Source organism: Aptenodytes forsteri, unplaced genomic scaffold (genome assembly GCF_000699145.1).
Source record: "Aptenodytes forsteri isolate BGI_AS27 unplaced genomic scaffold, ASM69914v1 Scaffold7, whole genome shotgun sequence".
NCBI lineage: Eukaryota > Metazoa > Chordata > Aves > Sphenisciformes > Spheniscidae > Aptenodytes > Aptenodytes forsteri.
In genome coordinates this window covers 741717-754826 of record NW_008795919.1, presented here as the reverse complement: position 1 = coordinate 754826, position 13110 = coordinate 741717, and the positions used below count along the sequence as shown (strand labels likewise).

At 56.5% G+C, this 13110-nt stretch overlaps 1 protein-coding gene across 1 annotated transcript in view; it reads right to left on the bottom strand.

Annotated features, from left to right (window-relative positions):
* RSPO1 (R-spondin 1) overlaps nucleotides 1-600 on the bottom strand; it is a 5855-nt gene extending 5255 nt beyond the window's left edge. Inside the window, exon 1 of the mRNA XM_009284726.1 lies at nucleotides 507-600. Coding sequence (XP_009283001.1) covers nucleotides 507-600 — 94 coding nt within the window. The remainder of the gene's footprint in view (nucleotides 1-506) is intronic.
* Nucleotides 601-13110: the final 12510 nt, after the last annotated feature.

The following is a 13110-nucleotide window of genomic DNA, read 5'->3' as shown; positions in this document are numbered from 1 at the left end:
ACGATGGTGGGGGAATCAGAGGCTGCCCGCCTCGGTGGGGCGCAGGGCGGGACGTGCACCCCTGCCTACAGGGGCGAAGGCAGGCAGGGGCCATGGCAGCCAAGGCGCTGCGGGAAGTGGGGAGGCTGACCCCGTCCTGCTCTGCAGAGCGAACTCCTCTGGCCGCGAGCACTGCCGTGGGTGCCAGCTCACCTGAGGGCTGCAGGCCCAGGGAGCAGCACTGGCCGGTCCCTGCCCCAAGCCACAGCCTGCGGGGCAGCTCCTCCCTGTCCCTGCCCAGAGCTGCCTGTGGGTGCCAGGGCAATTGCCTGAGGCTCGGGGCTGTGGCAGGTCCAGCGGGACAGGGTAGTGTACATCGCTGCACAGCAGTGGGACTCGGGGAGCTCCGAGGGCTCGCGGGGCACCCCGAGGCTCTGCCCAGCTCTCTGTGTTGGTAAAGACATTCACCATCTGCACAAACTGTACAGCATCACGAGAAGTAGAGAAGAAAAGCATTTCATACATACTTCGTCTTTGCCTCTTGCCCTTCACCACTTTGCTGCTGCCTGTTAGATCCATTGAGCTTAGAAAAACCACCACCACAAACAGTCCAAGCTGCATAGTAACTCTCCAGCGCTGCAGCCCCTCCGTCGCAGGGTGGTCGGAGAAGCCCACTCCACAGCTGGGGATCTCTCTGCTGCCGCTAAAACGTCTCAGGCTGGATCAGAGCTGAGAGTCTGTGCACGAAGCCTGGTACGGGACCATATCCACAAACTACATCAGCAACAGCGAGCTTAGGTAGCAGGTAACATGGCTCTACCTTCATCCCCATAAGGAGCGTAGGAGCTTGGCTCTAGTCCCATCTGGGGGCTCTGGCAGTGAGCATTAGCTGCTTGCAGTTTCCAAGTGCACTCCCAGGAACTGCAAAGGAAGAGGAGAACAGATTAACTCGACGGTCGACATCGCTCCCGTAATGACTGGGCTTGGCACTGCAGCAGGCGAGTGTGGAAGCCGTGGGGCAAGCTAGGGGAGCGGCACACAGGGGGTGCAGGCAGACGGTGGCACCTGGAGCGGCGCGGGACGAATCACCCTCCAACCTCATCCACAAGTCACTGCATTGCTTAATAACAGTTAGCACATGTAGAAACGCCTAATGCAGCTTTGCCATCTGCTGATGCTGCATACGGTTATAGCTGTAACTTGTTTAAAATAGTGCCAGTGCCCCTCCTCGAGTGGCAGATGGCCTCTGTGGACTGCCAAGCGCACAAGATGTTTCCCATCAAGTGGGCACCTCTGGGGCTGGTAGTCGAGCCGAGCAGAAAGCGAGCCTGCAGTCCAAAGCCGGAGATGGGGCTGTCTGGGGACAGGGCGGGATCGTTTCTGCTCGGAGGGAATTTCCAAACCTCCCAGCTCCCATTCCCCCAGAGCGGCAGGGAAGGGTCAGCGCTGCCTGCGCGGGCAGAGGCAGTGCTGAGCGGGGCTGAGCGCAGGAGCTTGCATGGCCCTGCCAGCCGAGGAAGCCCGGCGTTCAGCAGCGAGTGTGGCTGTAAGTGCTGCGCTGCCCTCGCCAAGCGGCGGCAGAGTTGCCCAATGTGCATGGCAGGACAGGGCCACGAGACGGCAATGCCGGGAGGGCAGGCTGGGCAACTTCATGCTCTGCATGAACTTCTTGGAGAGCAAATAAAGCCCAGTGCAGCGGGAAATTGCCGGATGGCAGCCCAGCACGCAGGGCTCTGGGCGCAGCCAGCCTGGGAGCTGCCGCGTGCCCCGTCCTCGCCCTGAAGCGTCTGAGACCTTGCTCCTGCCGGGTGTGCTGCCCAACTCCAGGGCAGAGGCAGCGCAGGCAGGGCTGCTGCGGAGCAGTGTGCTGCTCACCCAGGAAGTGACCCAGGAGGCAGTTTTCCATGTGCCCTGCGGCTGGCGTGCAGGACGGGCAACCTCCGGGCTTCACTGAGAGCTCTGGCACTGCCAGGCAGGGCCACGCTCTTCTCTCTGCAGCTGGCAAGACAAAGCCCCATCAATGGCTGCCATTGTGTGGGAATAAAGGTGACAACATTCACTCTGTGAGGTCAAATGAAACAGAAAATGATTTAAATCTCTTTATAATAACTGCGCAATCGCCGATGCCCCAAATGGCCAGTGGCAATGGTGCTGGAACGAAGCCCGGCTGCAGCCCACCTGCTGCCTGCGGGATGGACACGGGCCCTGGGGTGCCGGCCCCCTCCCATGCCCACCGTGGGGTGGGGGACCTGCTGAGGAGTTGCCGGCCAGAGCAGGTCCCCTGCCCCAGCCCAGCTGTAGGGTGGTTACAGCTACAGCAGCAAGATACCTGAACAGAGAGGGCTGCCCACAGCAGCGGTAGCGGGCTGGCAGCATCTTGAGTCAGCTGCTGCAGGGAGATGTGACCTGGGTACTGCCGGGCCTTGTAGCAGCACGTGCCTCAATGCCGAGATGTGCACCGGAGCGGTTACCTCATGGCAGCTTTGGCTCACATGTGCCGGTGAGGCCCGGAGGCCATCGGGCACTGCAGAGCGCTGCTGCCGTCGTCCTCCTGCCCCAACGGCTTTGAACTTTTCACCATGTCCCTGCTGCGACTCTGCCGAGTGCTGCTGGGGCAGGAGCACAGCGCTCCCCATGTGCTTGTCGTTACAGCCCACAGCTCATCCACAGGATTTTCAAATAAATAATTAGTCGCTTGTGTAAACACCAACTTGTTCTGCACTTCCAAGTCTGTTTGCTGCAAGCTGCTTTATAAACACTGTCAAGTGCTTAAGCTGGGCTGTTGGGAGTGTTTACCAGAGCGGAGAGCTGTGCAGAGAGGGGATCCCACCCCAGCCCCGCAGCCTCCCTCCACACCGTGCTCATGTGCAGGGACCTGGGCACGGCGTGGGGCTCCCCTGCACGGGGGTGAGGCAGCACGGGCAGTCGGGCGAGGAGGGACCCTCCAGACAGACGGCATGTCACGGCACAGCATGGCACAGCCAGAGGACCCTGGGACGGTGGCTGGTGTGAGCAGGGCAGCGTCAGTACAGCATGGTCCAAACTCTCCCCAAATTAGTGCTGAGCGCCAGCTGTGCTGGAGGGAGCACAGTGCCACCACCCCGGTCTGGCTGCCCCTTGTTTTTAATCACGGTGGGTTTGCAGGTGAAGCGCGTTCGCAGGAAGTACACGCTGAACCCGCTCCGTGTCCTGCAGTGTTTACACAACACTCACAGTTTAGGCAAAGTCCCCTTGGTGCAGGGACAGCAGCAGGGATATTCTTAGGGAGCAAATACAGCCCCAGCGTGCCAAGAGCCAGCGTGAAGCTTATGCCGCCGCCACATATCCCATCTCTTAGGGCTTGTTCAGTGCAAGGGCAGGGAAGTGCCATGGGAAACCTTGAGGCCACAAGCACAAACCAGACAAGCACGCACTTTTTCCTCCTTGTTTCCTTGCTTTCTAGCCCAAAGAGAGCCTGGGCCTCCGGCCACAGCTGCCCACTCAGCACAGAAAAGCTACTGGCATCCTGGATGCTGAAAAGCCAGTGCCAAGGCGGGTCACTAGCACCATCCCCATGTTTCAAAACCTCCGGGCAAGCACACAGTGTCTGCGGCGTGCCCACCGGCAGAGGCTGCAGCAGGAGGGCTGGGCTTCCAGCTCTTCCCACCCTCACCTCAGGACACAAATTCTGATTCTTTCTACTATTGCAGCCATCAGTCAAGCTCAGGTTGCTGCAAACAATTTCCAGTCTAAACATTAGCAGGATTTATGCCATTATCCCATCAACAGGAAGAATTTGGGGTAACCTGAATTGCTCTGAATTCATTTATGGAGAGACCTGGCCCCTGCATCTGAGATGACAGTAAGCCTTGTTTGCAATTCAATCAGGATAAATTGGTCCTTGGGAGCTCCAATACAAACCAGAAAATGTAAACCATCCAGATAATTTACCATTAGTCCTCCTACACACAAGGTGAGAAAGACCAACATTATATCCCTGGGATATTTGAGACCTAATCCACAATAACCAAATTGCTGATATATAGCCTCTTGCTGAATGTATCAGGCTATCCATAATGTAAACGGGCTCTCCAAAGGTTTACTGTCTGGGAGAGAAGGAGCAGATGCTTGTGCGAGGGCTGGAGGCAGGACAAAGTCCTGTTACAGCAGCAGCAATAATGAACCCCCGGGAACTGCCAGGTCGGCTGCCAACAGCCAGCTGGACATCAGCTATGAGTGCAGGGGAATTCGGGTTTCCAGGTCCTGGAGCTGGATAGAGAATTTGAATTTCATCTTGGTAGTCTGTTTAGGGGGTGCAAATATGCAAGGAGACCAGGTTCCAGAGATGCCTTTGGCTGCAGGAAGAGCCGTGGTTTTGCAGGGGTTCACCTGGTTTTGTTTGGTCTCAGCAGACTCCCAGCCCCATGCCTGGCAGGTTCGGGCACGGGTGACGGCACCCGGGACAAATCGCCCCGAGCCCTCCCCAGCCCCAGGGCAGGCAGAGTCCAGCTCTGGGGAGGTTGTTTATGGCAGCAGCCAGCTCCACGCTGCTGGCAGGTTCCCCAACCTGCCTTTGTGTAAACTTTCAACAAGCCTGTCAAATAACAATAATGGCACCCAGATATCAGAGGCGCTGGGAGGGGAGCGGGAGGAGGAAGAGGAAATGAGAGCGGGCTGCTAAGGAGAGCAGGGCCACGTGCAAGGATGGGGTCCATGGGGCATGTGGCAGTCCTCGCTCCTGGCACGATGAGCTGCTGCCTGACGTCTGAGCCAGCCACAGCAGGGCTGCAGGGAGACAAATCCCAGTGGGTACCGGAGGGGAGATAAAGGAGACTACGCAGGGGCGGGAGGAGACGTGCTCCTGCAGACCAGCACCGGGACCAGCTGTCCCATCTGAGGGTCGCACAGCTCCCCAGTGCCTGCCAAAGTCCCCGGGGCCAGTGTCAAGCAGTAGTAGAATGGGGCGATGCTGGCACAGCACCCTGCACCCTGCATCAGGAGGCACTGCTGCCATCATGAGCACCCCGCACCCTCCCCAGTCTGGCCCTGCCCCGGGAACGGCCGAGCTGCTCTTGCAGCACGGCTGAACCTCAAGAGGTGGGACATAGCCACCAGGAGAAGAGGCATCTTTCAAACAAGCAGAAGCCCACACACGTGTTTATCTCGCTGCATGCCTTGCCCTCCCTTGGCAAAAGTCTCCATCAGGCAAAGTTTGCCCAAGACATCTAAAGCTTGCAGTCCCAGGTGTGGCTGTGCAGCTCCCCAGCCCGGCGAGGGAGCAGAGCCAGCAGGCTCCGAAGCGCACATCTTCCCTCGCTCCCCCAGCACCTGCCAGGAGACGCGGGTGTCAGGAACCAGCCGCGGAGAGGCGAGTGCCAGCAAGCATGCAGAGCGGGAGCCTCATCCAGGCGCGGTCAGAGACTATCACCAGAGCCGGCCTCGGCCGGCCAGCAGCAAGGGAGAGGGGCAAAGAGGTGAGCACCGAAGAGCGGCTCAGTGCCGGCTGCCTGCCCCGCGCCAGCTGCACGGCTGCCCCGGCACAAAAACCCTCTGGGGAGGAGGCAGAGGCAGTGGGTGAGGGCTGCACAGGCACTGCAAGCTGGGGTGCTGCAGGACCAGCAATACCAAACACCCCATCTGCCCGGGCGCCCCAGGCAGCTCGTTCAGCCCTGTGGCACTATTATTCCTATTTTACAGGCACACAGAGATGTGCCCGCAGTGCTGGTGCTCCCCAAACCCGATGTCTCTGCTCTGCCTGCACCGTCCTGCCTGCGCTGGGTGACCCCTCCATGGCCGGAGCTCCCTGTCTGCTCTGCCAGCCCCGCAGCAGGAGGAAGGCAGCGCGGTGCCGCAGGTAGCGGGTTTGGGGGCCCTCATTCTCTTTGGGAAAGTCTCTCTCTCTCGCTGTCTTTCTGAGGGGTGTTTCCCTGTCAGCAAGGCAGAGACAGTGCTAACGTTACATGAGCAGCACTGTGGAACCCTCCACGGAAGAAGGTCCCACGCACGCATGGCTCGGTCATCGTGACTGCCACAGGGTGTCTCACATGCCTCCAGCCAGGAAACATCTCTGCACATGCACACGCAGAGCCACTTTGTTCTGCTTAATCCTTGAAGCAATAAAAGAAGGCTGCAGTAAGTCAAATTTCCGAACCAGAAGGTCTTCATTTGATACTATATCCGAGTGCCAAGTTCTGCAAAATCCCTAACCCATAAACTTCACTGAAAAAATAAAATAATAAAAACCAATCTGGCAGCAGAGTTCTCCACAGCATTGTTGAGGTCTGACTCCTTCCACCAGCTTCTGCACTGCATTCCCCGGATCTGCGGAGCCGTGCTGTGACCCACTAATGGGGAATACGCCGAGGAGATGCTCCTGCCCGCGGCCACCCCTCTGCCCCAGCCTGGTGGTGGGGAGTTGCCCTGGGTCTCTGCTGCAGCAGCACCCCAGCCTCCCCGCCGGCTCCAGCCCCGCGCTCTGCTCAGCGCCAGCTCCTCGCCCGCCTTGTGCAATGCCCAGCACAGTAGCTGCTCCAAGTTATGCTGCGATTAATAGTGCCATAGGCCTCTCTCCGGGAGCGCTTGTGCTTCAGCATTGTAAAACATCAGGAAATTTTTTACTGGGGGAATTTCCATTACCCTCTTGCTAGCGCAGAGCGGCGGCATACTGGTCTGGAGGAGAAGGAAGCAGCAAAGCCCTGAAGCAGGCTGCAGGCTCGGTGTGTGCTCCTTCTCCGCAAAAACAGAGCAGCATCTGAAAATGCACTGGAGTCGTCCTGGCAGGCACAGCTCCGGCACCGCAGACCGGGAAGCTGCCTGGGGATTTAGCAGCAGTCACTGGAAAAGCAAACCTATTTCTGTTAGGTACAACTTCAGGCAGGTTTAAGCCTCCTACAGTTCAATAACTCATTCACCAAATGCCAACCAGGGACAAAATGCACTAGAACAGCAGCAACCAAAGCAAATTTCAGACCAGGAATTGCAAAACAGTCCATTTCAGAGCAACGCAGACCAGGGCACTGAAAACCTCGCTCTTCCATCAAAAGGCCTACTCAACAACCCTAAAGGCCCTATTGCCATGCAGGGACATGCTCAGCGGATTCCCGGGGAGGTGCAGAGCAGGTACACACCATGTTAGCGTACAGCCCCCACTCCTGGAGACACTGAGTGTACGGGGAGCTGGGGGGTCTAATGCAAAATGGGAAGCACAGCCAGGGCTGCTAAGGCTCTCATCCTACAGGAGTATGCACATGTTCAGCTCAATACCCAGTTCCCCTCTTATTTCAGTGTAAATGTGTCCAAACAAGGGCTTAACAGCAACCTTCCACAACTGACTCTAAATGCAGGCTTTTTAAAAGCAAATTTCCAGGGCTTACAGGAGCCCAGTGAGTCACAAGCCGCTGTGCTAATCAGCTTCTCCAGGCAAAAGCAGAGACGAAGCCCGGGGCAAAGACCCTAAACAGCACCTGGGGCTTTCTGCTTGGCCACGTACAAAGGAAGCATCTGCCAAGTGTGAGCTTCCTGCAGGGATTGCCAGTGCACTGGCTCTCCCACTGAAATGTTACTGCCTGGGAAACCTGAGCCCTGCAGAGCCAGGAGCAGCACCAATTTCAGCAGCAGAAGAAAACACAAGTGGGAAAAATAACCAGCAGCCGCAGCTTTGGGCATCGGGCAGGACAGGACATTCAGTTGGTGGGAGGGAACGAGCAGGGCAGCCTGAGCTTTCTCCAGACCAGCCATTGCTGCAAGCCTGGCACAAGAACATGTGAGTTCTGCCTTTTTAAGGGGTGACAGCAACCTGCACCACCAGGACAAGGGACCCAGCTCCGAGCTCTGCAGAGCCTGGCATCGCTCGGGGTGGTTTGCAACGAAGGACATACTGCAGCTGGCCCACACCACCTGGCTGCACACGAGTGTGTGGAGAAGCTGCAATCCTAGAGGATCATTCTCAGAGGCAGGTTGTTGGTGGGTATGGCTGGAAGGCTCTCTCTGTGTTTGCCAGGGTCTCAGGCAAAGACGGGCACTTCTGTTCTCGGGGAGACGACAGGTCGCCCTTGCGCAGCCCCGGGGAAGGTGTCTCTGCTGGCCGGTCCCCGCCTCTCGGCTGCGTAGTCCTTGCTTTCCCACTCCAGGGCCAGCCCCACAGGCCAGGGGAGGCTGACCTGGCCCCCAGCTCTGGCGTTCACTGCAGTCTTATGGCCCTGTAGTGCAGGCAGAGACATGCTCTGCAAGCTCAAGTCTAGCTTGGGTGTTGGAAACATGGGGTTTATGCTCTGCTCTGCTGCTGCCTGCACACGCCTGGCATGGCCAGCTTATTTTGGCTGTGCTCAGGGCATCACATCTGTGCCCCTGAGGCCCCGGAGCGGGTGCCCCTGCACCCCCAGCTCACTCCCTGCGGTGTCCCTCAGGGTGGTGCTGCTGCTCTCGCAGCAGCCGCGCCAGGGCTGGGGAGCTGATCCAGCTGAAATGAGCCTTTTTTCCAGGGTGGTTTCCAGGCATGTTGCAGCGCCGGCGTTCCCAGGCCCATGGTGCTGCCGCCGTCCTCCCACCCAGCCTCCGCAGCCCTGGCCCCGCAGTGTGGATGAGGTGATCGGGCAGTCAGGAGCTCAGCTGCTCCAGGGTCACGGATGGACTTCAGACAAAATCATTCAAACTGGAGAACACACCAGGCAGATGTTTCACTGCAAGTGCTGGGTCCCTGAGGGATCTCAGCATAAACCTGGCCACCACAAACAGCACTGTAATCACTGCCCCAAGTTCACGAACTTTCAGGTAACAGGATTTTTTGCACTGGTACCCGCCAACCCCTGTGCAGGAGAGTAAAGGCTCCATGCCTGCCGTGCCATGCAACATTTGCTTCTGCCAGTATTACCCTATTTTAATGTCTTTTACTGTAAGACACCCCTTCAAACCCAAACCACACCACCCAAACACCCCCTCATCCATCTCCAGGGCCATTCAAGGGAACGCGCATGCCTGAGCCTACAAGAAACCGCAGCAGTCCAGGGGTAACCATTCCCCAGTCGTCCGCACCCACATCTCGCAGCACCCCAGCTCAGTTGGCACAGAGGACCAGGAGGACGGAGGCTGAAACATCACCTTGACCCGAGCCCTCGCTGGGGAGCCACGTCCCTGCCTGGCTGTGGGAGCGTGCTGCAGTGAGCCCGGAGCCCTCACTAACCCACAGGCTCGGCAGCCCAGCGCCGAGATCCAGCAGCACTTCCCCTGCACATCGGCATGGGGTGTTAACACGGACATCTAATTATTACCATGATCACTGTTAACCATTTCCCCACTGATCCCCCATCCAAAAACCCAGGGAGTACATACTTACGCCGCACTCTCCAGGTGCCTGCCGTGCCCCCATGGGTGCCGTCCTCTGCAGGAGGCTGAGTTAGGCGCAGCCACGACAATATTGAGACAGCAACTGCTTAACTGCCTCGTCCCCTCATTGCTCAGCTCGGGCACACTCCCGTCTCTGGAAGTCAGTGGGAAAGCAGGCAGGGCACTGCAGCCCGCTGCGCAGCACTCAGTGTCTGCGCTGCGGCCGGCAGGAGCCTGGGGCTGGTCCAGTATCAGCAACGAGCTCCAGCGAACTGATCAATATTGCGACTAGCTCTCCATGTTCCCTTCCCGGGTCTGGGAAGGTAAAACAGTGGCAGGGGACAGTGCGCAGCAGCCCAGCTTCCCTGCAAAGCCCCACACACCTTGGGGGTGGGGGAGACAGGGATCCCAACAGATCGTGCTGTGATTTCTCACAGCTTTCATTGTCTGAACTCATTATCCACATTGCACAAGGCAAACCCGCAAGTCGGATGCTGACAAGGCTTGCGTTCCTCATTAGCAGCCCACATTGCAAAAGCTTCATCTAAACAAACATGCATTCTGAATCCCTTACCTCTGACTTGTCACTCCCTCATCACTGCTGAAAAGACTCTACTGGTTTCTCAGTTTTAAAATACTACAAGACCAACTACAAAAATCCTCGGTTCCTCCAGAGAAAGTTACATGCACGTTTCTGTCAAAAAAAATGAAAAATATATTCATGGCGAGTTCATGGAGAAGTCTGGTGCATTTGGGTCTGGGTATTTTGTTCACTTGTTTTTTAAAGCAGGTTTCTAACAGCTTCCCAGGTTTTGCGCAGAGAAACAAACCCTTCTGTGATGTGCAGGATTTCAGCTCGTAAAGATCGCCCAGGCTAGTTCATACTCCATCAGCCCACGCTGCTCCCTGCGTATGCAAAGCAGAAAGTATGTGATCATATCAGAGCAATTTGCACATTAATAAATCCTGGTCTCAATGCCGTAGACTCCATCCCCATCCACCGGGTAGGGGCTTTTTATTATTATTATTATTACCAGAGTATCCAGCTTTGTAAAGGCATCTAGTGCAAACTCCTGCATGAGGGAATTCCACCCCACTAGTACCACCTCCTAAGACAATATCCAGCCAAAATATTGTGACTGTTGCAAAACCCGGACTGGAGCTCCACAAAGGACCTTCCAGCGTTGCATCCAGAGCCAACGGGGTCTCAGTAAATTACTGCAGAGTGACACACCATCTAGCTGTCTTTGTAGTCTTTTTTATTTATGACAGTTAATTCCGAGTTATTACTAACATTTCAGTGGTAACTGGCATATGAAGTCATCAGCTGTCACAACTGCATCTGTTAATAAACATGTCAAATATTAAAAGCAGCTTATTATCCTCTGGAGGGGGGAAGGCACTAAGGCGAAGAGCTCGAAAGCCTGGTTATTTTTCGATCTCTGGCTGTGCAGCAGGAGGAAACGCTCACCCTCAGGAAAACAGTGTGACTGCAGTGAGGCTGCAGTGGGATACCTGCCCTTCATCACACCTGAGCAGCCCAGGAGCTCTCCTCCCCATGCCGTCATCAGCTCCCCTTCCCTTCTCCGCCTTAACTGGGGTGGCCAGGAGGGACGCGGGACAGACCCCTGCTTCGTGCAGGTGCACAGTGGAACGTCGAGGCTTGGGCACCTTCCCCGAGATCCACCGCGCCTGGCGGGCTGAGCAGGATCTGGCCTGGGCAGCATCCGGCAACTCGCCCTCGCCAGCCTTCTGCTGTGCGATGCTATTCCGACCTGCCTGCGCTCGGCAGCAGGCAGCCCCAACCTGCCTGTCCCCCATGGAGAAGACAGAAGCGTCCCAGCCCCGGGGGAGCCCGCGGGGAGGCGCAGGGGGCCCCCATCCCCTCTCATGCCCCCTGCACCGGGGGCTCAGGCAGGGAGCTGGTACTCCCAGGGCATGCGGCCATGGAGCCGTGCTGGACCCTGTATCAGTGTCTCTCTGTACAAGCCATAAACAGGAATCGGTGCTTGCCTGCTTCCCAAGCGGCCATCAGTGCCATGTGGCCAGCAGCAGCCGGTCCCCACGCATGACCAACCCTTGTCCCCAGCTCTCGCAGGGCTGATGCGGTGCCTGTGACCATTGGGCTCTGCCGAGAGCCCTGGTGCCCTGGCGGGTGGTCCCAGGGGCACGGCTGTGTGGCAAGCTGCCTGTCAGCCCCTCACCGTGCCATGCCCCACGGACCCCAGCAGTCTCCTGGGGAGGGTTGTTGCTTCCCTTCGGTGCCCCCGAGAGCCCTGCTTTGCAGTGTCGGGGCCCACTCCCTCCCAAGGGTGGGCTTGGGGGGACACAAGGGTGTGGTGAGAGGGACGGCAATGTCTGTCCATCCTCCCTTCCTTACCGTTTAAGACCATCATCCTTAGTATATGAGGATGTAGTACGTCTTCTCCCTGCTTTGCCGAGCCACCTGTGCTCTCGGCCTCTGCAGCTGGGGAGGAGGCTGCTGCTTCTTCATGTTCACCTTCCCTCTCTTGGGAATCTCAGACAGAAAGCTTGCCCCTCTCTAATGCTTTCCTTGTCCAATTGCCTCTGGCTTTCTCTGGCTGAAGGTAATTTGCAGGCTGTGCTTTCTGAGGGGTGCTGCAAAAATCAATGGCAATGTCTTCTAAACTCTCTGCATGAAGGTTGTTTGGCCATAATACAAGGTAGTCTCCTTAAAGCACAAACCAGTGACCTGCAATGGGCAGGAATCAGGGAGCTGCAGAAGGAGATGCACTGAATGCTCCATCTTTACCTTCCCCATTTTGTAGGTCAACTTCTCCAACCATCTGAACACGTTTCAGTATTTATTTTAGGTGTAAGATCCACTCGAGCAGATGCCATAATTCTGTGATGAGTAAAATTCTGTTTTAGCTTCCAAGTGCTCCTAGGGACATCACAGGACAACATGCTGAAGGGTGAGACACCCAGCCAAGCAGGGTAACTCACCATGCAGTGCTTAGCAAAAGTCTTGAAGCAACAAGGAGCAGCGTTATCTTCACTTGATCCCCCCCTAAGCTTGCAGGGCTTCTAGCTGGAAGCCAGAAAACATAGGCTCTTCCAAAGGCTGTTAAGGGCCGTATGGTGGCTCCTGAATCCCCCCCCGGTCCCTCGCTAGGGGCCAGAGCAGGCCTCCTTTGACACCCCGCTGCCCACAAGACCCGCTGAAGACGGTCTCTGAGCAGCCCCAGCAGTTGCCGGCGTGAGCCCTGGAGCTCTTTGTGGGACTCAGTACGGAACAGGCAGCCCCGAGGAAGAGGAGGGCTGGGGTATGGGACGTGGCATGGAGCAGCCCCCCAGACATGCTGGGGTTTGAAGAGTCCCACGGATCTGTGTTCTTCACACACTTGCAATCATCTCTGCTTTGCACAGCGCTTGTGTGGGGGCAGGTATGAACACAAAGATGCAAAATAACCCAAAACAGGCAAGAAGGAAAATTCACCCTTTATGCAGCTTTTCCTTTGCATTGTGTTTGTGTTAATTCACATGTATATGGAAGTTTTATTCATCCTGAATTTTCTTTGGCACCTCGTTAAATGTCCCTAGTTTCCTACTTGTAAACAATATCTTCTGAGATCATCGCTATCTCACAGGAGTGTTAGTGAATGTGTTTTGAATATTGGGCAGATGCGAAGTGGTCATTGTTGCGAGTTTTCATATTAAAGACCTTTTCTATTTATATTTGGAGATTTTTTCTATTCTAGGAAATTCTGAAGTACCATCAAATGTTGCTCTGGGACAAAAATCACTTAGTTGATTTTAAGAGTGAAAAATTTCATAAGCCGAAGATCTTGTATTTTATGCTTGCATTGA